At 41.0% G+C, this 24,395-nt stretch overlaps 1 protein-coding gene across 7 annotated transcripts in view; it reads right to left on the bottom strand.

The window, feature by feature from the left end:
• The window catches only part of OGDH (oxoglutarate dehydrogenase), a 73,118-nt gene extending 49,644 nt beyond the window's left edge, over positions 1-23,474 (bottom strand). For 3 of the 7 annotated variants that reach the window (XM_061593336.1, XM_061593332.1, XM_061593335.1), the window contains exons 1-3: positions 23,338-23,474; positions 15,098-15,343; positions 3,310-3,498 (exon numbers count right to left, since the gene is read on the bottom strand). In XM_061593336.1, coding sequence (XP_061449320.1) covers positions 3,310-3,498; positions 15,098-15,319 — 411 coding nt within the window. In that variant the 5' untranslated portion in view covers positions 15,320-15,343; positions 23,338-23,474. Of the gene's footprint in view, positions 1-3,309; positions 3,499-15,097; positions 15,344-17,150; positions 17,280-23,337 lie in introns of all 7 variants that reach the window. The other 4 variants (XM_061593337.1, XM_061593338.1, XM_061593334.1 and 1 more) reach the window with 3 other exon arrangements.
• Positions 23,475-24,395: the final 921 nt, after the last annotated feature.

Below are 24,395 nucleotides of genomic sequence, written 5' to 3'. Positions count from 1 at the left end.
CAGGCTGGCAATGTTGATGGCAGTACTTGGAGGTAAAAACCACCACAGCTTCATCCCAAAAGATTGTGGGGTTGTGCCTAACCAGCCAAGGCATACCCAACACCACCGGGAAACGCAGCAAGGACGCCACATAGAACGACAGGTCTTCCCGATGCCCAGGGACCTTCACTTCCACGGACTCAGTCTCCCGAGTCACCCCCCCAGACTTCAGAGGTCGGCCATCTATAGTTTCCACTGCCAATGGCTGACTCAGTTCTCACTCTCGGTCTATGAAACAAGAGGATGCTCCGCTGTCGATCATAGCCTTGGCTGAGAAGCTCTCGCCTAAGGATAGGGTGATGCTAATGGGCAACAGAAGGCCCCTTGGGAGGGAAGGGGTCATAACGGAGGCTCAGTGTCTGTAGCACCCCCAACTCTCTAGCCTCTACAAGAGCTGGGATGTGAAGTTTTCTGGCGGCTGGGATCTTCCGGTTTTGGCTGCACAATTTCTGGCGAGGTGTCCAGACTTTCCGCAACAGAGACACAGTCCTTCCCTTTCCCTCTCCTCCTCTGTCAATCGCGGTCTAGCCCCCCCCCCATCTGCATGGGCTCCTCTCCCGAGACAGTAGGGTTGCCAGGATTGGGCACGGGGCACGCACAGGGCAGCGGAGCAGCAACCTGACTCCGTGAAGGCTCCAATCTTCGCTCCAACTTTCTTCCTTCTAAGCGGCTGTCTATCTGCAAACTCAGTTGAATCAAACCCCTCAGTGAGTCGGGGTGCGTGGAGCGCACCAGTTCATCCAGCACTTCTGGACTCAGTCCATTTCTGTAGAAGTACATCAAGGCTGGGTCATTGTACTCCGTCTCCTGAGACAAAACACGAAAAGCATTCGTGTATTGCCCTACGGACCCCCTTCCCTGTCTCAGGGTCCCTAACTGGCGGGCAACCGTCTCCTTCCTCTGGGGGTCTGGGAACATGTCCCCCATCACATTCTTGAAGGCGTCAAACTGGCGCAATATCTGGTCGTTGCGAATCAAATACGGGGTAGCCCATTTTGCCGCTTCCCCTTCCAATAAACTGATGAACGCCACCTTCGCGTCATCAGTTGGGAACTCAGCTCTGCGCACTTGAATGTACAACTCACATTGCTAGAAACGTAGCAAACTGTTCACTCTGGCTCCCGTATCGCACGGGGAGCCCCACTGGAGACTTCACAGGGGCTGCTGCCCCGGGGGGTGCAGCCTGGACTTGGGCGACCAAGGCATGGAGATTCTGGTTATCCACTTGCAAGGCTTGCGTTGCGGCTCTGAGGTTTTGGTTCTCGGCTTGTAGGGCTTGCGTAGTCACTCGGAGGTTCTGGATCTCGGCATACAAAGCTTCCATGGTGATAGGTACTCCCCCTCTTGCTCTGTTCTGGTCCATGTCATCCGCCATGGGAACAGGTTCGTGTAGGGATGGTGGTTGAGTCAATCTGTCCCGTCCAGAGCCGAAAGAATGAGGCTGGAGTGTGTGTGCAAGTAAATCTCGTTTTATTACAGTAATGGATACATCAAAGGCATTGTGCTTCATAGGAAACCCTATGCTAACTCACTAGAGTCCCTAACTATACTCTAGACATGCTCTGCAGCATGTGAAGGAAGTTGACTCCACGACCCCCCACTGGGAGCGGCAGGCTTATATAGGAAATGTTTTCGAACGTAATCTCTGACTTCTTCGTAATTCCTGTCTTCGCCCTGTCCGTTTCTCGCGGCGACGGGAACGAGGAGACAGGAGACGTGCATCCAACGGCTCATCTGAAGACACCTGCTCCTGAGCAATGGGCTCGAGGTCAGGGGGCGGTGCCACACTGGAATCCTCCTGGGAACTGCTTGGCAAGGGAGGAGCTGGCACTGTCTCTGAAACTTCCCCCCACAAGTCCTCTGCATCAACTGGGGGCTGTGCGCTCGGCTCCTCGGAAAGGGCGGTACTCGTGGGAACTGGCTGGAGAGCAGGCTGCCCCCCTCCCGCACGATCCTGCTCAGACACAACAATCCCCAACTCTGCTTCTTCTGGCTGCGGAGGCACCTGAAACTCATGCCTCCCCCCTTCCTGTCCCTTCTGAGTTGGCTGCAGCGCAACAAAGTAGCAATATAAAACATTTGTGGAACATTAGGAATCAATCCAATGATACATAAATAAAACCCTGAGTGTTCAAGAGCGAATTAAAATAATTATATGAATGTTAAAATTTACTTCATTTATTTATTTATTTAAATTAGAAGTGTACTCAAGTGGTCTCCCCTTTACTGGTAGAACTAGTGTGTTTTAGGGAGGCCATTCTGATCTTTGTTGAGGCTAATGCGAACAGGGCTACCTGTAGGTGACGAATTTATCTTTGTCTGCCAGCAGCCATCTTACCTTAAATTCGTCTGACCGGCCTTCTATTCCAACCCAGTAATTATCCCCCATACTGTAGATGGGAGTGGGGAGATCCTTATGTTTTTTACTTCACTTGTAAAATAAAATACTAGACTGTTGATCAATGTGTTTAATCAGCATTTCAGCAGACTTTTCAAATGTTTTAAGAAACCTATGAGAGTACAGCAAGAGGGTGACATGACTATATAGAGCCTACCTTATCCCAAATGTTCTGGGTGGTTTAGGATTCTTCTCCATGTCCAACATTCCATAATCAGTTAGAAAATAGCCAGTACCCTTTAGCAGCTACAGATACAGCAGCTGGCTGTTGCAAACCAGTCTTTTCATGCGTCTCACAGAAGCTATCAGTTACATGATGATAGCAGGAGGCCAAGCTATCTCTCATACTTCTGTAACCACACAGGCTACCTATGGACATGATGCAGTTCTTCCTGAAGTGAGGGGGAACAACTCTCAAGCAGCCATTGGATCTCGATGGTGTGTGGGTACACAATATTCCTCCTCACATTTCTGAAGTCACAAGACCAGCTACAGCTTACCATAAAAAGGCAGACTGGATCCTTATACACTTGGCTTCATTTCAGCACATAACCTCTACTGAGCTGTTCAAAAACAAATCTCGGCATTTAAAAAGCTTACCTATTCATTGGCATACTAATGGATTGCATTGTATAATATAGCTCAGCTTGGATCATAATGTGGCATATCTACACTTGCACTAGGCAGAAGGAGAAATCCTTCTCTAGTTTGTTTTCCCTTAAAAATTAAAAACTGGTATGATTTAAGGCTTATATTTGAGGCAAACAACTAAGAATCTCTGTCTTTTAGACTCTGGCCTAACAAAATTAGTGCTATATGTTCACACTCATCAGATATAGTAAAGTAAAAAACAAACAAACAGGTAACCTTACCTGATATGCCCTAATAAGAGACTGAACTGCAAGATGATCTTCCACCAGTTTATCTACATTCGGCTGTGCTTGAACCAAAGATTGTGCATGTGTCAGTGTTGATAGGCTGGTACTTAACGGAGGGGGGCTTTGGTAAGCAGTACCTGGAGCAGCTCCAGCATTGGCATTGCGAAAGAATATGTCCCATGACTAAAAAATAAAAATAATTCGTTTAGAGGGAACTGATTCTTCAAACTGCTTAATATATGCTTTTCAACAGTGTCAAATGTAGCTGGACATTTTTCAACTACCACCACAAGTTACCTTATGCACAATGCTAGAAAGGTATTCAAAATGTAAACTTCATTAAATAGACTACTGTACTCTCCCCACCCCTTACACTTGAAAATTATGTCATATGATCAGGAGTGGCGTTTAGGGGGGCAGTGTTTAACCCTTAACCCTTGCAGAGTTTTCCTGATATAAATCCTCTGCCAATCTAGACCTGCTAGGGGGGAAAAAAAGGATAAAGGTACTGTTCTAATACTCCCACCCACCCCCAGGGCTAACTACAAACTGGATATGGAGTAGGGGTTAGATCAGGAAAATGACATGAGGAGGAAGGATTAAATAGCATCGTTGCTCTGACGAAATGCAGAGCCATCACTGCTACTTCTAGGTTAAGATAATATCTGGAGACCTGATCAAATATTTCCTGCGTCAGGTGCTCTTGTGATGAAGTCCCGTAGCAATATTTGTCAATGTCATGTGATCTCAGCCCCCCTCCCACTTCCAACATATGAACAAAAAGCAAATGCAAAAAGCAACACCTTAACTCAGCTACTGTCTTCTTGGAAAAAGATGGGCAACCGAACACAAAGCCTGTGTATATACGCATGCACCCGTAACAGAGAGAAAGCAGCACAAAGCAGGTAGGAAACCAAGACAACATGGTCTTCTCCATTCAGTAACTTGGCATTTGACATTTATTTATTTATTATTTGATTTATATCCCTCCCCTCCTCTCAGCAGGAGCCCAGGGCGGCAAACAAAAGCGCTAAAAACACATATCATAAAACAGACCTTAAAATACATTTAAACAAAACAACTTTTTAAAAAGCCTTAAAAACATCTTTTAAAAAGGGTTAAAAACATATTGTTTAAAATTAAAAAAAAAACATATTACAAGCAATTATAACACAGACGAAGACTGGGATAGGTCTCAACTTAAAAGGCTTGTTGAAAGAGGAAAGAATTCAAAAGGTGCCCAAAAGATAGCAGAGATGGCGCCTGCCTAATATTCAAAGGGAGGGAATTCCACAGGGTAGGTGCCGCCACACTAAAGGTCAGCTTCCTATGTTGTGCAGAACGGACCTCCTGATAAGATGGTATCTGCAGGAGGCCCTCACCTGCAGAGTGCAGTGATTGACTGGGTATATAAGGGATAAGACAGTCATCCTGATTGTGGCTAGCTAGGGAACAATGGCAGTGCCTCAGATATGGTTTTTCTGGTTTCTAGTGAAAACTCACCCCTCCAAGGCACATACAACTCCTCAGTGTAGCAAGTAACTATAATATTAGCCACTATAGTTCATAGTTAACTTTGTGACATTCAGCCACAAGAAAAGAGCAACCACAAAGGGAATCTAAATTTCTTTTGCATTTCAGGTTGGCCTAAATACATGGAGGCTGTCCTACCCATGCCATTAGACGAATAAGCAGAAGTCACTGGCAACCAGTACTTTTGAGTTGTGGCACAGAGAACAGGTTAACACTCAACCACTCATTAGGACATTCTTTAGCGCTTCCCTTTTCAGTGACCTATAAAAGTAAAAAGGAACCTATTCATTTCCCCACCCAATTGTCACACATGTCTCAGTGGAGTTAGTAATCTGCACACTTACCCCATTATTAAAATTCCAGAAAACACCCCCCCCCAAAGCTAGAAAAAAAGGGTAACAATGGCCATTAAGCACAGCATGTCATTACCAAATGCATCAATTACTAAAGGCACAAGATCTCTATAGTACAGTATATTTTCAGCTGGTATATTATAGTGGCTAATAGTCCCTGGTTCAAATCTAATTTCTGCCAGGAATTTAGGACAAGGCACTTTTGCTCAGCCTTTGCCTTCATCTGTTATATGGGGATAATGAAACTGACTTACATTTCAGGCTGTTAAATGATTACAAGAAGGTAAGATCTGTGAATTAATAAGACATTATAGGTATACTGTGTACTTGCTACTTATAATTTAAGTGGGGGCAGGGAAGTATATTGCAGTATATACTCTTAACAGGGTTCCAGTCAGCCAGCTAGGTGAGATATTTAGATCTGTTCAAGGGTTATGGCAGTAGTGACAGGAACACACACCCAGGCGCTTCATTGCTATAGGGGAGAAGGGTTTCTGGAGAGTGAGAAGGGTATCCTTTCCCTCTATCCTAAAACTTCCCTGCGTAATACAGGAAGGAGAGTCTTAACCTCATGATGTGCATCTCATTAACTCACCCCTCCAATTTGGAAGTGCTTGCTAAATTCTGACACATTTGGTTTTAGTGTTGTGTGAAAGCTCAGAATCCATAAATCTGCAGCAAATACCACCACTGCAGCTTCAGATCTGAAGAACTTGCTTTCTCTATGCATGTGCAATTTCCTCACAGAACATATAATTTAGCTTCAGAAGTTTATCCTGTGTATAGAAAGTGAAGCTGGCTTGCCAATGTTCTTCTTCAGTTTCCCTGAAGCAGTAAGCAAGTACAGTCCCTAGCCACTCCATTTCCTGCTGGAGTTCTTTGTGTTTTCACACAGGTGCCCTTCAGATGCTGTCACAGCAAGGTGGTAGTTAGTTTTCTATGGCTGTATGCAAGATGGCTGAAAGTTGCATGTAAATGAGGCAATCACATGGATCTCTTCCTTAGTGTCCAAGTCTGTAATTGCATGAGTCAAAGAAAGTAGAGTACCAATGGCGAAAAACTGTTATTATCCAACCTAACATATTTCATGGTAGCTGCACTTACAGCCCAATTGTTTTCCTTCAGTTGTTGTTCATACACTTGGATGGTGCTTCCCTGTCATCTTCTTAAGCTACATGAGTATTTGTAGAAAGATTGTACTTTATCTCTTTTTGTGCACACCCATCCAATCCTAATCTCTACTTCCAGGCTACTTATTATAAGCTGTTAGGGGCAACAGGCCAGTTCCCTCAGTTCTCTCTTCTATTCGTGCCTCCTCCACCTGCAAATGAACTAGCACGCTTAACTTTCCATGGGAGAATCAGAGATCCTTTGTAGGGCAGTTTTGGTTTTAAGAGTATGATAAGAATAAAAGAGGACAAAAACAAAACTTCCATATAGTCTTAGCATTAAGAAAATGATGCAAGTTTGTAAATTGTCTTGAAAATTGTTATTCCAAAACATAACAAAGCTCAGCCTGAATTCTAAAATAGTATCTTGCAAAGTAAGCCAATTTGATTAATAAAGTGATATCTTTAATACTTTTGAGTTATTTTGAGGTCCATATGATATGTTTTACAGGTTTGAAAAAAGAAGCCTTCTTTTAAATTTACAGATTAATATACTGTATTCTGTATACCTCGGGAGTTTCCCTGGGAATGTAGAAACCACCACCTTATTTTTGGCGGCCCCATTTTGTTTCCATACTCCTAAATTCGGTATCAGAGAACAATAATAAGTTCAGCATAAATTCAGATTATCATCTGTCCAACACATTTTTGAAGACAAAAAAAGCTTAATAGGAGCATATATCCAGCCCTGGAAGAAAGAAATTTTTTTCCTGGCAAGAATGCCTTCTGAAATCATGTCTCTTTAATACCAAAGTCATATCGATCCTGGCCACATGCTAGTGAAGCTATTTCCAGCATCATCTATTTATGTTATGCAAACTGTAAGTCATAAGACTACACCGTGGCCTGGGCCATACATTACTTTAAGCCATGGTTTAACAAACCATGAGTTGTCCCAGAGATGGATAAACAAAATATGGCTTGTTTCACAAAAGCTTGGTTTGTTTTTCAGCCACTCTTGCCTCATGACTTTGTAGTTCGCAAGTGTCTGGGGTTGGGTAGCTAAACAAACCATGGTTAACAGAATGATGCTAGGTTCATGAGCAGTGCCAAGCCACAGTTAAAGCAACCCAAGGTTTATAAGCCAACCACACACCATGGCTTCAACAAACATGGTCTGTTGGCAGTAAAACAAACTTTAACTAAGCTGATGGGCAGGGTACGGATAAAATAAACCATGATTTAATAAATCATAGTTTATTAAACTATGGCTTAGCCTTAAGTGTGAACCAGGCCAATTAGAGTTTTAGAAAGAGATCAATACATTCAAGAACACAGGTTTTGATACAAAGTACTACTTTGTCTAGCTTTTTGCACCCAATGGAGGATTAGATGCGGCTCCCATCACTTGCCAAGCCACACAGCAAACTTCTTCTGAAACTGAAGGGAGTTCCTCACAGTTTTTGATACAACACAGGGGTCTGCAGTTCAAAGGAAAAAGTAAAAGAATTCCACCAGGTTATAATCTGAAGTAGCTCTTTAGATGCTGGCTATAGGCAATGTTTTTAGAATAACTCACATATTGATTATTTTGGCTGTCAAGGCTCAAAAGGAAGACCCTTAACAACCTTTAAAACATTTGGTTTCTGTTTTGACACACGTCAGAGTTCCATGACTCTGCCAATCATGAAAACTGGTAGCATCTGATAAGCAACATTAGTTTGGAACCATTCTTGACCCAGAAGGCAAAGAGTACATGCCTCTCCATACTATCTCTATTAAGCCTCTTCGTCACGTCCAAATAATTTTCCTTAACTAAGTTAAAAGGCAAGCTTTATTAAACTGATGGGACACATTAACATGAAAGTCACAGCAGTGCTTATGTTCTTGTACAGCCATTTCTAGTACTATAGACTACTGGTTATGGCAGTGCTGAGCAAAGCATTTTTGAAGCAAGCAGAATGCTGAGAAGAACAGCATGTCACAGTGAAAATGCTCAGTCACTACAGTGTCACATAGGATATAGGTTGCAGTATATCTGACTGTATTGCTGGTTTAAGCTGACTTGAACTCCAGCAAGAAGAACCTGCACAGATAATATTTCTCAAGACAAAGGAAGTATGCAAGGTCACACACATACTAGCATAGTGAAGGGCGTTTTTAGCTGATCACGGAAAAATGAGAAAGACCAAGACATTTTGTCAGTCACCCGGCAGCAATCTATGCTGCTGGTTGGTTGTCTAAGACTGGATGGAAATGTTTGACTCACTTGTTAGAATGTTTGAAGGAAGAAAAACATCTAGGGTATAGATGGAGATTAAAAGCTTTTAACAAAACTAATGTGCAGTTCTTAACTAGTGCAGTTCTTAACTACTGTATAGTACTCTTCAGGCACCTTTTAACATCAAGCTGAGGAGGACGTGGGGGGATGAGCGTGCTCACCCCACCCCTCCATCTCTGTTTCCACTGATCTACACAAACTGGAGGGTTCTAAAATGTACTGGGAGCCTACACAAGCACAGCAGTTTCCCCATTGCAAATAGTCGCTCTCCATGAATTGGAGAGTGACTAAGGGAGTGGAGGTAAGCACCCTTGTCCCTGCTACCTCTATGCAATGTTAACCATGTGATAAAAGAAACACATGAAGTGGGTTTATATTGGTCAAATATCTGACTGATGGGAAGTTTTGAAATCGCTTTTTTTTTTGCTAAAGGCTCTTGATCAAATACCTACATGGGAACAAATGAAAGTTAACAACAGATTACCTATGGTCTATTTCATTTAAACACAAGCAAGCTGACATTTTTCAGATCACACATCTGGTTAAGTGATGACTATTCTAAAAGCCCCAAAATCAGACTGGATTCATGGTCTTACTAGGCATTTAAAACAATGTTTGATTTTAGCTTTAGTGTTACACTTGCAATAGCTTTGTCCCAACCAATAAATGTGATACTAATTGACTGACCAATACAGTGAATTAGTAATAATTGGAATCCTGTTACTCTCACATGCCATTCCACAGATAGATAGCTTTTAGGAATGAAAGGACAAGTGTAGCCAAGAACAGGTAAGTCTCTTCTGGACTACTTAGCCATCTTTTTGGCAGAACTGGCTTTTACATGCCACTGTAATAATCAAACATGCTATAAAGAGGTAGCATTAGTAAATGCAAAGCCGCGAGGACTGCTCTCTAGCAACACCTGTTTAGTGAGAGTATCTTCACCCAGTGAATGGGATAATGCACTGTGTTCTTACTTTTCTGCTTGGAAATTCTTCTTCAACAGATGGGTTTTGACAATTATTGTGACTAAATCACATACCAATTTGATTACTTCTGAACAGTCATAGGGGGGAAAAAGCTCAGACTTTCAATAATTACATACCATACCAGTATCAGCTCAGATACCACAACAACATTAAATGGATTGACAATATCCAACATCATATGCACACCCCAGGACTCACTTTTAATGAGCCAATTCAACAAGACTTCTTCTGTCACTGTGGTCAGTCAAGGAGAGACATCTTTTCGCAGCATCCTAGATATTTGTCAGTAGTTTGAATGATAAAGGAAAAGTTATTTGAGAATGGGGAAAATCACACCATGGCAGGAAAGGAGACTAGGAAAAGGGATGTGATGTAGAAAGAGTCAAGGGAGCATGTGAATGAGTGAGACAGACAACAGGGTAGCTGTCTAACAAAGATACTGGGAGAAAGGATTAAGGGTGCTTCCAGATGGGAGTTCATTGTGAAATCACTGCTGCTTGCACATGCAAGGTTTTTGCAGCGTCCACATGTCAGTCATCAAAATACAAACCCATGCTTTTTTTCTTTTCTTCAGAAAGACTTATCTGGATTTCCAATTACCCTGAAAAATCCAGTAAGTAAAAAAAACAACCCATTATATATCTGCAGTTACTGCGGGTATGAGAGATTGTGAGCACTTTTTGTTTAAGTGGGATGTTTTCCAAATGTGTGGTGAAGGTTCACTGGGTGGCCTCTAGAAAACCACAGCATCAGTAAGCGGTGGTGGGAAGGAATGTGTAAATCAAAGAAAGGGAATTCTCCACTGGAAGGGAAGAACTTTCAATAACTCGCCTTTTTGTCCTTTCCAATTGGGATTCCCCCTTTTTTGATATGTACGTTTTCTTTTCCTTTGGATTCCTGCTTTGGACTACCTCCTCCCCCCATTGGTCTTGTATTCTAAAAGAGAAATGTGGATGTGGCAGTGGGTAGGGCACTTAGTCCAAAGGCATAAGAAAAAGAAAAGATTAAGGGATGAAGACAAGGGACTGTGTGGTAAGAGGTGCAATCAATAGACATGTTTTTAGCCCTAACCCCCTCTTATGCATTCAGTGATGCAGGGTGGAAAATTTTCCAGAGCTTTATTTTTCTGCAGAAAAAATCTATTCATAAGTTCATTAAAAACAATTAGTGGTTGTCAATTTCAAATATATTAGGCAACTTTGGAAGTTTCAAAGTTTTTAGCTTTGCTTACTAAATTCAAGAAAAATAGGCTAAAACAGATCACTCTTTAGGTCTGCCTTTGCTTATCTGGTGCTCTTCAGATGTTTTTGACTCCTAACTCCCAGCTGCTCCAGCCGGCACAGCCAATGGTCAGGAATGATGAGAGTTGTAATGCAACACCATTTAGAGGGCATCAGGTTGGTCAAGGCTGCTCTGATGCAAACTGATCATTTTTCAGTGCAGATTACCCTGTGCAAATTAGGGCAATTTGCATAGGAACATTTTCCAATTAAGTTTTTTTTTCCAGAAAACCAACATTACTGTTTGTCTCTTTTACCCATACCATCTCAGATCGAAAAACCTACCAGTATTGAGCTTTTTCTGACACGGTCAGCACCCTTCCAACTAAATGAAAGGATGCCCCAATTACCCCTGGTTAAATTCCATAGGAGCTTATTGATGTTTAAATTATTGCAGCATTTGTGAAATATAGGCACTTGCTGGAAATGCACATGATAAATGAGAAGTCAATACATCTGAGAATCTCAAGATATCCCCCCCCCCACAAGAATCTACACAAACTGGAAGGCAGACCGCCTAGCTGAGTTGCAACTCTCCGAAAAACTTCACTTCGCAGAAATATTGGCTGTGCCACAGTTAAAAATCACTCACTGGTCTAAGCATTATTCTTGGTGAAACTACAGTATGTTTGCGTTATTACCACAAAAATTTGTATAATAAAGCTGGAAACTTACATACAACTTTTGAAAACAGTGTGCATTTCTCTTACTCACCAAGATTGTAATTATATATACAATGAGGACAGTGCAATACATTACACACTGCTGCTAGGTTTTCCTGCAGCAATTGCGCCAGAAGTAATGCAGCAAAGCACTTTTCCACATGGGTGTTTAACACCTATGTACATATATGTATTACTTTCACACTTTTAAAATGTTTGTTTACCAGTATTATGTCAGGGTTTCCTGCAGCAATTTTAATGAGTTGCTATAGTCTAAGTTTGTTTGGTTTACCAGGGTTCCATGATTAGGGCAACTGTACAGTATGGATTAGTTGAAGAAGAGCTCAGCTGTGAAATTATCAGACCTTTGTTCTGAGTTACTTTCAAACTCTCTGTACTATTTGACCACTAAACTCCCATATACCATTTAAGGTGTTCTAGTACTTGTCCTTGAACTACCTCAGCCCTGGCCTTATGCCACTTCATTTTGTCAGACAATGCTGCATCGTTGCCTTAGTTAGTGTCCTGTCATAGCTACTACTACATTAAGCCAGCAGATCCAGTTTGTATGCCAGCGTTCTTTGACCTTCAAACAGGAAACCAGATTTCATTGCACCTTATCTCAAGAGTCATGGGCTGCTTTCTCAGAGAAAAGTTAGAGGTCCTATGTGGTGCTGCGATTATCCTGAGCTGTGAAATGACAGCAGCTCAAAGTTCAGAACACACAACAATACAATCTGATTATGCTATAAGGTGCCTGTGTCAGAAAGGTTCTTTCCTATGGATATGTTTAACAGATAGTCTTTTTTAGTCTTCTGAAGCCCATTGCTTTCAGATACAAGGAAGAAACTAATTCTAGTGGAGATAGGGCTTACAGAGCTCCAGAAACACAGGATCATCTATACATCTCAGATTTGCAGCCGAGCTTCCTTGCAGTGTTCATGGAATAAAGAAACAAGGTTGCCATAAATAGTAGTAAATTAGTAACCCATCTCACTAGATAAATCCAATAGAGTTAAGGTAGCCCACTTGCTTATATATCCAAGTAGTAGCCATCTGTGGCTTATTTCTACCTCAATAGAAAAAAACAAGTAAATAAAACAGCTGTGTAATTTTGAAAAGCTTCCCCATGATTGTCTGGAGAAAATTCTTAACAAAGGCAACCAAGCAAGTCTCTATTTACAAGCCATTACTTAGCTTATTATAATAAAATACCATCAACTAATGTGAAAACAGGTCTGAAAAGTTTTTGACACTGATTTATAAAAACTGCCAGTCACATAGCCATGCAACTCACCACAGAATAGCCAACTGCAAGTAGCAGAGAGCAAGGTCAAACTGTCACATTGCAACTATATAAGTCAAATAATTTAGCATTTCTTTGTATTGTTTCAGCTTCATGCTATATGATTTGCATCACACACAGCTATTGGTGAAAAGCTAATAAATTGTTTGCACAATGATAGAAAAAGAAGACATGAAACAGGATCCCCACCTGTGTGGAGGTGCTATATATTTACATAACACACTGAATATTTCCATACTGGTAATACTATTTAACATAACATTTTCAACAGCACAGGTGCTGATAAAGACATGCTCAATGCCAACACACAGTGGCTTGAAAAGACAGTTTCACTGCTATAACACTTAACCTTAATGTAAACCAATGCTGATCCATTTCTCCAAGTATTTAATGGAGAACAAATGAGGGCTACAAATAATAGTGAATGTTTGACTCCAACAATATTAGCAGGCATAATAATACTTGATGAAGTGCTTAGGAGAGCAGGCCACAAGACATTGGGCCACCAAAACCCTGCAACTCATTGGCCTATTCTCAAGTTTGTGTGAATGACATAAAGCACAGAATCTTGTTTACTGCAAGTAAAATCAAGCAGCTATCTATTTATAGCAAGAGAGAGAGAGAGTAGCCAAAGCCTCACAAAGGACTAAGAGTCCAAAATGAGATGTGGGGCAGATCTCCAAGTGTTTTTGTGTTCCATATAACTGTTTGCTCCCCGACTGCAATGACAATTAATTGTTTCAGTCTCCTGAATGGATGTTCCTATCTTTCCTCTTTTGTTCTTGAACCTGCCCTAGAGATGTTTTTAACTGAAGGGTGGGATATAAATATATATATATTCAGTCAACCATGCCCTAAGCTGAATTATTTGAGGCACTGTAATATCTTCAATAACTACAACTGGCATTTATTAAGGTTCATTCCTCCAACTTGGAGAATTTACTCTCAGGAAGTACAACGTTTGAATTTGGGCACAGATTAGCCTACATTTTCTCTTTGGCATCCATTTGGTTTACCTTAAGTTTGCTGAAGGATTGCCGGAACATCAATTACTATTCCAAAGGAAGATAAAATGATAATACTGCAATTCCCTGGGATAATTATCTTTTCATGTCAGTTGATACTTGAATACAATAATTCCTTTTAGTCAAGAAGCAAACCAGGATTCTATTTTGTCATACATTCTGAAAGTATTTAGATATGTACATCCTGCTCCATTTCACTGGTGTTCACTGCTAATTGCACAAGCCTTATGAAGAGGGAACGTTCCCTTATGGCTCAGTGCAATATAAATTCATTGAACTTAAATCAGAAGCTCTCTCAGATACATGAATACTTAAGTACACAGAGACAACAGGCAAATTGGGAGTTTTCTCTAGATACACATTTTTTAAACATCTATACTTGCTGCCAATTGCCCTACAGTACATGGTTGGAAAAGGGCAAGTGACAGCAAATTCTGAACCAGATTCTAGAAATTACTCCAAAACTTCCATTACATTCTTGGCATGCATTAATTTCTATTATGTGTGTACTATGACCCAAGTATTGGCAATCTCTTCTATATAGCTAGTCCAAGACTCTAAAAATATGCAATCTCATGACTTAAAAGGGCTTGACAGCACAATGACATTCAGCTAATGGACTCACTCTTGAACCCACAGTAGAATATATTAGGAGTCACATGTAGCTTTATCTCAGTAGAAAGCAACGAAGCGATCATCAAGGTTGTTCCTAATATTTGAGAAACCACTAGCAATATAAATCTCTATGCATTGCAAACAAGCCATATGACCAAGCTTAAAATACAATCACACAATTTTAAATCCATGGCTTAAAACCACTGATCCTTGAATGTGGTTTGTATTTACCTACAAACAGAACTGTTCTTAATGCCTTGTTCCTATTCAAAAGGAGATCTATCTCAATTACTTCAGAAAGGAACACCAACAGCGGCAATTCCTCAGTGGACATCCAAGGAGAGCAGCTTATCCTTCTTTATATCAGTGCTGGAGCCAAGAAGAAGATTCCTCAGAGGGGAAGATGGCCATAGACTTGCCAAATTTGTTCCAATGTTGATTCTCTCATCAGTGCTATCCTTTGTCAGCCAAAGGCTGTTGGTTACTGCACAACTGAAACTGCAATGGATTCAGGAGGATTCCAGGTTCTTCTTCAAGTTGGAGTCCACTCTGACAAACTGCACTTACCTGAAGTCATGAGCACCAACATGTAGAAGAAATGGCCTTATTCTAAGGAAGCTGCTCCTTACCTTATGTACACTTTTGGGATTTTCCAACCAAGCATAGTACATTTCCTCCACATAGTTTGAACTAGTCCCACTCAAAAATGGCTCAGCAGCAACAGGTGCACTATAGCACCTGATTTGTTGAAACGTCCTTGGTGCTGCTGGCTTGTTTTGAGAAATTGTCTTAACAGTCTGTGAGGCTGTCAGAGGCCTCAATTTAGTAGCACAAGTCCTTAAGTGAAACATTTTTGTTCGGCAGCACACAGGCTCCTGTTGAGAAAGCAGAAACAAATGATTCAGTTATTAAACAAAAAATGCACAGCATGCAAAAATAATCAAATTTATCTGATTCAGCAAATTATCTGTTCCCATATTTATACTAGAGTTCCATAAGAGTTCACTTTATACACCAGTAATGGTAGAACAAGCTAAAACCTGCCACGGAGAACAGGAATGATAGCTACAGTCAAATGTACAGTTAAGCACACTGCTTATTTTAATGAGCTCAGGTTTTTGTTGTATTGTTATGAGTGATACAGGAACTCTTCAGCCAGTTTAATTGCCAGGTTAATTGCCAGATAGAGCAGAAGACATCTTTGATTAAATTGACCAACACTGCCCAGTGACAAAGACTGTGAGCCATGTAGTCAAGAATTATGATGGTGTATGACCATAAGAAAGAAAGCCCACTTCTAAAATAAGCCCTAGAAGATATGGCAATTACTCAGGCAGAACAAGAAAGAAGCCCTGCAGGATTAGATCAAGAATCCAGCACTATGCTTCCAACACAGGCCTGCTTTGTGCCTTCCAGAAAAAAAGGAGCTGTCTTATACTCAGATATATTGGTCTAGCTAGTCCAGTATGGCCTAGTGTCATTGACATTAGCTCTCCTAAATTTGGGGCAGAACTCTTTCTCAGCTCTGTTATCTTGCAACTGAAGATGCCAGGCACTGAACCTGGCATGTGCTTATCAAGGTAAGCAGCGGCATTTCGTTTTCACAGCTGCTGTACTCTCCCCATCCAACTTTTTCCCCATTATCTGTCCAAGTTTTTCCTGTAAAGAAACTACAAATCCAGTCATCATATGAACACGATGCTATTCCTGAGAACACATTCCACGGTTCTCTGCTTGCATCAGCAAGGTCATCAGAATGTTACACTTTATCCAATTACTATTACACGAAACCAAGTGCAGCAGAAAGCTTTACCAAACCACTTTTTTGACTCAAAGAATGCCGAGGACTGAGGAGGAGTGGAGTAGCCAAGAATACACTTAACTAATTACTACTTGAAAACCTCTGCTCTTCTCCTGACAAGACCTGCATTTTGAACAGCTTAGTTTTCTGAAAGGTGGAAAGCAGCAAAGCAACCTGAGTTGCACACAGATTTAGTTCTGAAGATCTCCTCCGTCAGAACAGCTCTCTGCCAGCTTCAAAGTAGATTACGACTAATAGCATCTACAACGGTCTTCATGCAACAACTTTAGGTTACAAAATATAAAACCATTTAAATAATTTAATTCAGTAACCCTGCTTGAATAGTACATAAAAAGGACACATTTTGTTAAATCTATAAGATTGAAAAATCTGCAACTATGAAGTTATAAATTCTCATATATAGTCTTGGAAGAGCAACAATACCAAGCAAATAATTAAAGTAAAACCTTTATTTCCTATTATAGCCTGGATTCTGACACTGGAAATGGTTTCATACTGATTTTAAAGTGGCAAATGCAAAATTTTGTACAATACACTACTATTGGAAGATTCACAAGGAAAAAAGTCAGTTATATAAATCCTTGAGATATTATCCATTATTCCATTCCTAGTTATCAAACACTGACAAGTGTTATTAGAACAGCATTCTCCTTTTCCTTGAAAGTCTTTTCTCACTGTAAAATTCACCTGAAGTGATTATACTCACAGGCTAATTATGTCTAGCAAGAGTAAACCTATCTAATCCCTTTCATGCTGTACTTTTTAAGCTGCTTCACAGAACTATGAGAACTGAGCTAATGGAACGTAATGGGTAGAAGAAGAAAAATATCATTTTAAACAGTAACATAGTACAAGATTACCTTGGTTACATATGCTTCAACAATTCATGATGGGGTCAAAAAGAAAAGGCACAAACACGCCAGACCCTAAGACCTTGTCAATCACTTCTGCAGCTTTGCTCCTTTTCCACAACAGGGAACTTGCCTAAACTTTATATGAAAGAATGTAGGGTCTATGAAAGGGAATTGTGGGAGAAGTTATACAAAACAGAACATGTGTTTGGGGACAAAACACTGTTTAGACAATCTGTACAATTAGGATATCAGCCTGTGAAAGTGGAATCTTAGAAAAAGGGTTTGAAGATCTGTGTTGAGAGGAGGATGAAGAAACCCAGGGCTGAATGTTTTCCTTCTTCAGAAGGGACCATCACATGGGCAGAAAAATGAAGCACTACCAGAACTCTTCATTCTTACAAGTTCTCTTTGGGCTGTGAAAATGTGTGGCTTCCTTTTGATATCGGTTAAATGAAGCCACCTAATACAAGCTTCACCATCTCATTAAGCATACTAATAGAATACTACTTAGACACTTCACACAATGCTGGATCAAGATGTATCAGCAGCACATGGAAAGAACAAGTTCTTTTTATAGAGTAAGGAAGGGCAGTGCAAAGTCAAAGAGTCAGAACTTTTCAGTAGCATATGCTAATAAGTAGCAAAAAGTCAATCCAGCCATCCAGCAGCTCATGCGTTTCCATATATGAGACTTCTGCAGCTGTATCCCAACATGTCAGCTCTGATTCCCTTTTAGAGTTGTTTGTATTTGGGTGGAGGGTCACTAATCATGGCTTCCTATTTGAAGATGATAACAGCACTTATGGTTGGCTATTGCCAGTAAATATACAGCTTCAAAATCTCAGCATTTCTGCTATTTCTAGTTACAATAGAGTACTTATTTACAGCACTTCAATGGTCCACATTTCTGAGTGCGTAAAGGTTTTTAATAAATTTGATTTTTAAAATTTGAAACAGAACTTTTAAAAATGCAGTTACATTGTCTCTTGAAATATGATGAGACTGTATTGAATTCAGATTGAATTTAAATAGCCTGCATTTCCTGCATAAACCGAACAAATGGCCATCTAAGCAAATACACTGAGTTATGTACCCAATTTTACTATCACAATTTATTAAAAATGAAGTTTGTTTTTCTATGTAAAACACTGAACTACTGGCGGGGACATTGCAGAACTAGTTTTAAAATTCTTTGGATCCTGGTGTAGGTACATGATCTACTTGGTGCCCTTAACATACACAGAGAACCATAAATAAATAGATTAGGTTCCCACTGCCCCCTTGCTTCCAGTGGATATGGCAGTGCATAATACATACAAGTTACATGATAAAATATTTTATAGTATGGTCCTATGCAGTATACAGCTTTATTAGTCGCAAGACAATCTTTCATTGTTCTTGCAACCATTTAGCAAGCACACATGTTCTGGAAATTATGACTTACAAAACTGAAGCCTTTATTTAAGGGGGGGGGGCTTGGCAAATCAAATCATAATTTAAATCCATCCACTTTTCCACAAACTGTAATTACTGCTTGAATTGTGATTTTCCTGGCTAAACCATTTAGAATGATGCAATTAATCTAAACCAGGAATTGCCAACTTCTTCAATGAGCTCAGGCACAACATCACTGTTCCATCCCCTTACAGCTAAGCCTTACCAGCTTAGCTAAGACTGTCGACTGTCTAGCACCACAACACCAACTGGGTAAGTATTTGTCTCACTGTCTTCACAGAGGCCTCTAGTGTGATTTCTAATTTCCTGATATGTTATATTGGTGACTTATGATTTTTTTTTTGTTTCCAGCTTTTATGAAGCTAGTTGGAGAAGCATCCCAATCCATGGTGCAGTAGCTCCCACTAACTTCACAGAAGCGGGGGGGGGGGAACCTTCACAAAATCATTTAGCCAAAAATATACTTTTCACCCACAGCAACATAAATGCCTGAGAATTGGATTTCTGTTTCTCAATTCACTTTTTAATTTTTTTGAAGATTTGTACCCTATCTAACATTCATGTTGACCTTTTTAATGTATATTAAAGTATATTAAAGAATATTCCTAAGATTCTGGAAGCCATCAGTGAAAGTTAATTGTTTAAGCAAAATAATTTCCAATCACTAAACAAACTATGTCCCTATGATGAGTTCCTAAGTGTATTTATTCTAAACATAGAATCTGAGTATCAGTAATAGGCCAAAGCCAACAAAGGAGTGACAGCCTGCCTTTAAAAAACTAACAAACTGGATAAGTTTAGTGGGTTGTCATCACTTCAGTGTTCAATTCACAGATTATATGAGAATTAAAATTTATTATTTAATTCAAAAAGGTTGCTGTACCTACAGACTTTAAGACTTTAAATGATAAAGGTAACTGCAGTGGAGTACAGATTCCTGCAGCAAACATAATGAACTGTGAACATGCTACATGCTCCTGAGACCCCTCAATTGGACTGGGGCTTCTCAATGGATGTACACAGGTGTTTTAACACACACTGTTTTGGCATTTGTTGCAAGAAACACCAGTACACATACAGCAATTATGACTGGCATATAAAAGTATGGCAGCACTTTCACAGAAAGAAAACCTGCTGCGCCAGTTCTCATGTCACATATATGGATAACCAGAAAGTATGATGGAACCACAAAGATTTCCCACTCTATTTTATAATGAACTGTGTCTGTGAACAAATATATTTGTGAGGGATCTTTCCAAAGCTCTGCATGGGGGAAAAGATGTCCTGCCTACTAAAATGTCATTTTAGTGGAGGGATTTCTATAAAATGCATAGGAGCTGGCTGCAGGGAACTGACACAACCCTCAACTGTCAGCTCAGGGTGAAAGGTTTCAGATACCTTTATGCCCAAATACCTTCCTCCCCATAGAGTTGCTTTTGAGGGCTCTTCCTCTCTTCGCACTGAAATGATTTTTTGAGGGAGAGAGGGGAGGAATTTACAGCTCCTTGTGTACGATATTATACATAATAATTTCCTCAGCCAGTAATCTAGAGTAATGCACCAGGACTTTTCATACTAAATATGTACTTTGCAGGCTGATCAATTATACTTGCTGAAATTACATTTTTGGTATTCCTTGTTCCAAATCTGTCTGCTTAGTTATGATGCACACCTTAAATCTATTCATGATAAGCTAGCTATGTGTACTTCCTACAAGCAATAGCCTAGATGAGTAACATTTCATATCTTGACAAGATAAGCAGGATGCATTCCCCAGAGGCCTGAATATGTTTACAATGCAATAGCTGGTCACATAACTGGAAGAAGATATGGGCCAATGGCAGGCCTTAGCACATATACCAAAAATACTCTAGCAGAGAGATGTTACTTCATCTCAAAGCTGAAAGTACAGTTTGTATGAGATCTCCCCAGTTCTGACTATCCAAGAACTACCTGAAAACTGTTGACAGATCGTATTGTTTGGTAGTCCCAGAACAAAGTTGCAAAATGAGATTGTAGTCTTTCCTCTGATTTCAAATAATTAACTGAAACATTTATGAATTGGACATACAGCAACATCTTTAAAAATGCCCTGAATTCAAGATCACATTGTACATTTACAACCCTCAATGAATGAACTGTGACCATCTCTTAATTCAATCAGGATGGATGATACAAGGACCAACAGCTCCTTTCTTACATAGATTTGACATACAAACGCTCTCCATTACAAATTATGACCAAAAACGCAGGGAATAGCTGATTTTTCAGATTTAGTTGTTCCTGAAATTTTTAAGAAAGACAGCAGTGGTACGATAGCAACTATTAAAACAAGGCAGAGCATCACAGCTGATTGCAGTGGGGGGGGGAAGAGCATTGTGAGGTAGCTTTCATGAAGTGTTTGGAATGATAACCTGGCCCGCCTGCACTGGCTGCCTATATGTTTCCGGGCCAGGTTCAAAGTGCTGGTTTTAACCTATAAAGCCTTACACAGCGCGGTCCACAATACCTGGTGGAACGACTCCCCCGATATGAACCTACCCGTGCACTACGCTCTACATCGAAGACCCTCCTCCGGGTACCTACCCATAGGGAAGCTCGGAGGGTGGCAACAAGAAAAAGGGCCTTCTCAGTGGTGGCCCCTGAACTATGGAACAATCTCCCTGATGAGGTACGCCTGGCGCCAACATTGCTATCTTTTCGGCGCCAGGTTAAAACTTTCCTCTTCTCCCAGGCATTTTAACATTTTTGACATTTAACATTTTTAACATTTTGTATGTGTTGATAATTGTCTTGATTTTGATAATTTTAAAGTTTAATGTAAGTTTAAAGAAAGTTTTACATTGTTTATATGTAGCCTATTGTATTTGATGTTTGACTGTTGTGCACCGCCCAGAGAGCTTCGGCCATGGGGCGGTATAGAAATTTAATAAATAAATAAATAATAAATAAACCTCCCTTCCTCCCTGTCCTCATGCCCTACTGAAACCAAACCTGTAAGTATAACTGAATCAAATGCATTACTCGTTGCCTCTTTACTCTCCTCTCCATCTTTCGCCACTGCCTCTCTTATGTCAGATTTTAGTCTGTAAACTTCTCAGGGCTCCTTCTTGCTACTACCTTTGCAAAGCACCTTCCACACTGATGGCTCACAAGTAAAATAATCATCATTATCCTTTCAGTCATTTCTTTAACCTTCCTAATACTTGCCATTTTATCTCCTCCGATGGTGGGGAATGGGAGGAGGCAGTCAATCTCTGGGTATTGGGCCCTTTTAGGCTCAGAGGAAGAAGTCAAATGCAGGATTTGCAGAAGCATAATGGTTTGAATGAGAGTCTGGAACTGAGGAGAGTCATTTCAAATTTGTACTACCCACTTTCCAACTGCATCTTATCTGCTAATTGTTTAGCTACATTTTTTAAAAAATTAATTTTTGTAAATGGCTTTGAAATCACTGATTAAATGCACTATATAAATATTTCAAATCAATCAGTCATAATCATGAGGTTTTTGCAATGATAAACGGTGGTGGTGGGGTGGGAAGAATCACTATACATACCATCCTGGGCTCCTTGAAGAAAGATAAGCATGTTCAAAACAAACATTTTAAAAAAATATTTCTATTTTGCTTTTTAGAAGTTAGTCAGGGCAGAAGATAAACTAAGAGGTTAGACTAATGAACTGAATATGGGGGGGGGAGGGGAGAGAGAAATCTGCCCAAAAGAAACTGTACAGAGTTCATCAGTCTTGCCTAACCATAGTACAACTCATCTTTCAGGATATGGGTGGATAGCAGAAGAATGACTATACAAAAGGCTACACTACTGTACACACTCACCTGGGCATTGGTAATACTGAGCACAGTGGGGCCTTATTTCTGAGTAGACAAGCATAGCAGGATTGCATTGTAAAAAAATTAAAAACATTCCCCCAGTAATTCAAACTGCCTTTTTTCTTTTCAATATATTTTTTAAAAGGGTAGGTTAAAAAAAAGAAGCCTTTAACTACTAAGAAAACCTATTGTTTTTCACACCCGAATGCTTTCCCCAGTAGTTCAAATCGCCTTTTTTTTGTTTTTAAGAAAATCTTTTTTTAAGTGTATCTTAAAAAAGAGAAGCCTCAGAGGAAGGCAATGGTAAACCACCTCTGAATACCGCTTACCATGAAAACCCTATTCATAGGGTTGCCATAAGTCGGGATCGACTTGAAAGCAGTCCGTTTCCATTTTAAAAAAGAGAAAGCTTGAACTACTACTAAACCCACTGACCCCCCCATCGTTCTTCACACTCATACAGACATAATAGTACTTGGCTTCATGGCCTGGGAGTAAGCGGGCCGCACGCCCAGAGACAGCCATCCATCCATCCCATCTCTCCACGCCCCTCACCAGCACCCCCGGCTACACAGGAAAAGACGCAAAAAGCCGGTAGGCGCCGGAATCTCTCCTCTCGCAGCCGTCCAGAACTCAGGGGAGTCCCAGCTTGGCGCGCGCTCCCACGTGGGCACAGAGGGGGGGACTGTTGGTGTCTCTCACACTCCCCTCGTCACCCCATTCCGAACGGCGTCACGCCAAGGACACTTCGGTCCCAAGACAAGCGGCTCAAAAGGCCGGGAACGGCGGCGGCGACTGCGCCCACTTGCGAGGAGGTGGCCGTTCTCCTCCTTCCTCCCAACCAAAGCCGCACCACGCCACTTCGGCTCAGCCCCCACCATCGACACTCGCCCCTCAGGCCGTTACCTGCCTGCGCCTCGACGTTCTTCCCCCTCACGATTCTGAGCTGGGCTTGACAGCGCCAATCGCTGGCCCCACCTCTGTCGTTCCCTCGCGTCAACGGGCTGCGTCATTACGCAACCTCAAGCCAACCTCAGAGACTGGGAAACGAAATATAGAGTAATACGTATTCTGAATTTCCGGGTCGGGTAGGTCAGGGATGGAGAGAATCCGTGCGCCTCCAGATTCTTGGACTACAGCTCCCATCATCCCTCATCATTGGTCTTGCTGGATAGGGCTGATGGGAGTTAGAGGCTAAAGGTATCTTGAAGGGTCACTAGTTCCCCGTCAGACTCGTTTTGGATTGTATTGTTTTTATCTATTTGCCTGTTGTAAACTGCCCTGTGGCTTGTGCAGTATATACAATGCCTAAATATGTAATAGGTTCCTGAGGCTACAATTCTATCACACTTATCTAGGAATAAGCCCCACTGAATTCAGTAGAACTTACTGCTGTGTCGTGTACACATGGTCAGAATTTGCTTTTTTCCTCTTCCCAGTCCTTTTTTATTTTGTCTTATGCTTTTTATATTGCAGGCATGAGGGAAGAGAGGGACCACCATTTTACTGAATATTGGTAGTCACTGTGAAAAACTTTTTTTACCTGGAAGGTGAGGCGTTGTTGTGGTGGTGGTGTTTTAAATAAATAAACAAACAAACGTCCATTCAGAACAGACTAGGTAAGCGAGTGTCGGATTGAACGGTTAGGTTGTGATAGACATCCCTCGCAAAGTGCTGTTCCGTACAGTATAAATTGTTTAGAATTGTAAATCATTGAAAAGTGCATCGTGTCTGCATGCAAGTCAATGAAGTCCAAAGCTTCCGCTTGCAATTGATTACTGGATCTGACCTGGGAGGGGGGTCAGAGAAGGCAAACCAGCCTCAGCCCGACCGCCCCCTCCCTGCAATATTAACAGGGAACCAGCAGCACAATTCCGTGTATGTCTATGTTTGAGTTCATTCAGTTAACTTACTCCTAATCAAGTGCGTTTAGGAATGCAGCTTAAACTGCAGAACTGTTGTAA

The sequence above is a fragment of the Rhineura floridana genome, chromosome 12, assembly GCF_030035675.1.
Source record: "Rhineura floridana isolate rRhiFlo1 chromosome 12, rRhiFlo1.hap2, whole genome shotgun sequence".
NCBI classification, from domain to species: domain Eukaryota; kingdom Metazoa; phylum Chordata; class Lepidosauria; order Squamata; family Rhineuridae; genus Rhineura; species Rhineura floridana.
This window is presented reverse-complemented; position numbering and strand designations above follow the sequence as displayed.